Raw genomic sequence first — 2,931 nt, forward strand, 5'->3', positions numbered from 1 at the left:
TGGCATCCATCCATTCTTGGTTGGCTCTCATCTTGTCCTGCTTCTCCGTTACGGCTTCCGAATCCGTCGGGGCCATTTCCCCCAACAATTTTCGAACACATCCACGCGGCCTCGATTTTCTCCAGTTAAAGAGTCCATCATGGCCATCATCCTTTCGCGATGGACATCCCTCTTGGCATCCATCCATTCTTGGTTGGCTCTCATCTTGGCCAGCATATCATGTTTCAGGAGTTGGTGGGCAGCTGTCCTTTCTTCTTTCATTTCCTTCAGATTGACGTCCGTCTTGGCGTGGTTACTTTCATTTCATCCAGCAGACGTGCCATCGTTTGTTCCAACTCCACAGTGTGGCGATATAGCTTCGAAGCCAACAATTTCTTGCGCCAGTTGTCACGCTTTTATGGGGTGACTATAGCCGAGGTTTCATTTGGTAATTGGATCTATTCACCACATACAACTCAACTACAAAATCTTTAGCTGATGCCCTGTAGGCATGAGGAAGGTGGACAGCCTCATATCGCAATTCCGCTTTTAGGAACGTCAGTCTCTATGTAGCACTTCTTATGTCTGTTCTCAGCCTCCTTATCTTCCTAATACATCTCTGCCGCGCACTGTTTGTCTCAGCAAATTCCGCTTCCAGTGACGTGGTTGTTTTTATGGCACTTCTCAGGCATTTCATCGTCCGTTCCTCACTATTGTATCTCTTTCATACCCAGTTGGTCTTGGTGAATTCTGCTTCCAGGAACTCCATCTTTTCTATGGCACCTCTCAAGTCTGATTCCAATCTTCATTTCTCCATGATGGATCTCACCTGTACACGTTTTGCCTCACTCAGTTCCTTATTCAGGGACTCTATCCTACAAGTTATAAGATCAGCTGAGTTTGGGCAGCCCTTCATCACTCGCTTCATATTAACTACAATGGACTGATGGTGATACATATGAATATCCCCAGAATATATCGTCACAGTTTGGAAATTGGCTATCAGGTAAGTTTGTAAGAGTCGTCTGGGTGGCTGCACTAAAGATAGGTGAGCCAGCAAAACTTATGGGGCTGGATTCCTCAACAGAGTTGCTGCCTTGTGACTCGTTTGTTTCTTGGGGTGCAAATGGTGCCGATATTTTCTTCTGTTCCAGATCAGACCAGTTCATTCCATTTAAGAATGGATGTCTTTTGAGTTCCTCAGCACCGTCTTCTCCTCCACCTAAACGCTTTCGTGGATCCTTGACTAATAATTTAGAGATGAAATCTTTCGCATGAACGGATAAGTCATTTTGGATACAGGGTTCGTCCTCAATTATTCGGTGAATTATTTCCTTCCTTGTCTGTGATACACTTCGAGTTTCAAATGGTGACTCCCCCCCTGTGAGGAGTTCATGTGTAACGATGCCAAGACTCCACCAGTCCACTGCCATGTCATAGCCCGCGTCACTGCTTTCAATCAGTTCTGGGGCCATGTAGCCCAATGTACCACAGTATGAATGTGCTTGATGCTGCTCACATGGAAGGAACATCTTGCTGACACCGAAGTCTGAGAGGACTGCGTGTCCATCTGAGTCAAGCAAAATGTTCTCCAGCTTAACGTCGCGGTGCATGATGCCCCGCTTGTGGAGATATTCCAGCGCCAGAATTGTCTCACTGATGTAAATTCTTGCTTCATCTTCTGTAAAACTTCGTTCATAAGATTTGGTCCGTAGATTCCCGCCACGCGCGTAATCTAGAACAAGGTATAATTTGGTGTCAGTCTGGAAAGCGTAGTGAATGGTGGCGAGGAAAGGAAGGTTGCGTACCGCTTCCAACACCAGACGCTCCGTCAGTGCGTGTGTAGGGGTGTCATTTCGAATAATTGAAGATTTTTCTAACACCTTCATGGCGTATAGTCGGCCGGCATCAGCTCCGCCCTTCTTCCGAACCAGGAATACGGTTCCAAACCCGCCGACTCCTAGGATTCGGAGTACATTGAACTGTGCTGTATCTACTCCGTCTGCCCTGGTGGAGATATTCCCAACACCATCTTCTGCTTCCTCATGTTTCAGGGCATTCAACTTTTTCATAAGTTCGCTTATGATTTTGTCGTTTGCTTGTATATCAGCGTCCAACTGCATAAACTGGGAAATCAATCGGTCCTTAATTCTTTTTGCACAATTTATCTTCTCCCAGAGTTTATCTTCTAATTCCTGTATTTCCTGAGCTACTTCTGCAGGCCCCGAACTCGGTACCCCTGCTGCTTGCGCGTTCTTCAGGTTAGAGGTCTCCTGCCTCGACGGAGCTATCCACAATTTGATTTTAACCTCTAACACCAGTACCCAGGCCGTTAACATACTTAACAGTCCACGGCAGAGCCATGCGTATCTCCATTCGGTTCTCTTCTTACTTTCCATATCTCAGAAGAATCTCTAAATTACTTCGCTTATCCTTCCTTATAGGTTAGATACTGGTTTATCGACGAGTTTAACAGCCAACTCGTAGCAAAACTACAATTAATCAGAACCTTATAGCGATACGATACGTATCCTAGTGATTTGTGAACAATGTACAAATTGTACACTTTTCACAAATCACTAGGATACGTATCGTGGCAACGCGTTTGTAACACTCGCTGTAATTACAACACACATAAAGATTTTACAGCGGGACTTCCAAGGTAGCTGAACTCACTCGATTCCTCAGTTATCGACTCCGGAACCCTTTGAGTCGAATTATCTGCCGTAACTGCCAACTCTCTCATCGTCTGTTCTCAATTATCTTCTACTGTCGAGTGCTAGGTAACAGACCGGTAAACATATCACAGCAACGAATGCGCAACAATAGGCCGTCCGTTACTAGGCAATGCATGGGTGGACACGCCTGACAAAAATACATGATATCCATTGTTGATCAGCGATGTTTTCTGAGGGTGGACCGTGCCGAGCCTATGTATGAAGCAGTGAAGAC

General features: G+C 45.6%; 1 protein-coding gene across 1 annotated transcript; it reads right to left on the minus strand.

The window, feature by feature from the left end:
• Positions 1 to 384: 384 nt before the first annotated feature.
• LOC111867179 (ribosomal protein S6 kinase alpha-5-like) lies at positions 385 to 2,382 on the minus strand. The gene has a single exon (XM_033752581.1). The coding sequence runs from the start codon at positions 2,376 to 2,378 to the stop codon at positions 909 to 911; it is 1,470 nt and encodes a 489-aa protein (XP_033608472.1). The 5' UTR covers positions 2,379 to 2,382; the 3' UTR covers positions 385 to 908.
• Between the last annotated feature and the right edge of the window lie 549 nt (positions 2,383 to 2,931).

The sequence above is a fragment of the Cryptotermes secundus genome, unplaced genomic scaffold (genome assembly GCF_002891405.2).
Source record: "Cryptotermes secundus unplaced genomic scaffold, Csec_1.0 scaffold518, whole genome shotgun sequence".
NCBI classification, from domain to species: Eukaryota; Metazoa; Arthropoda; class Insecta; order Blattodea; family Kalotermitidae; genus Cryptotermes; species Cryptotermes secundus.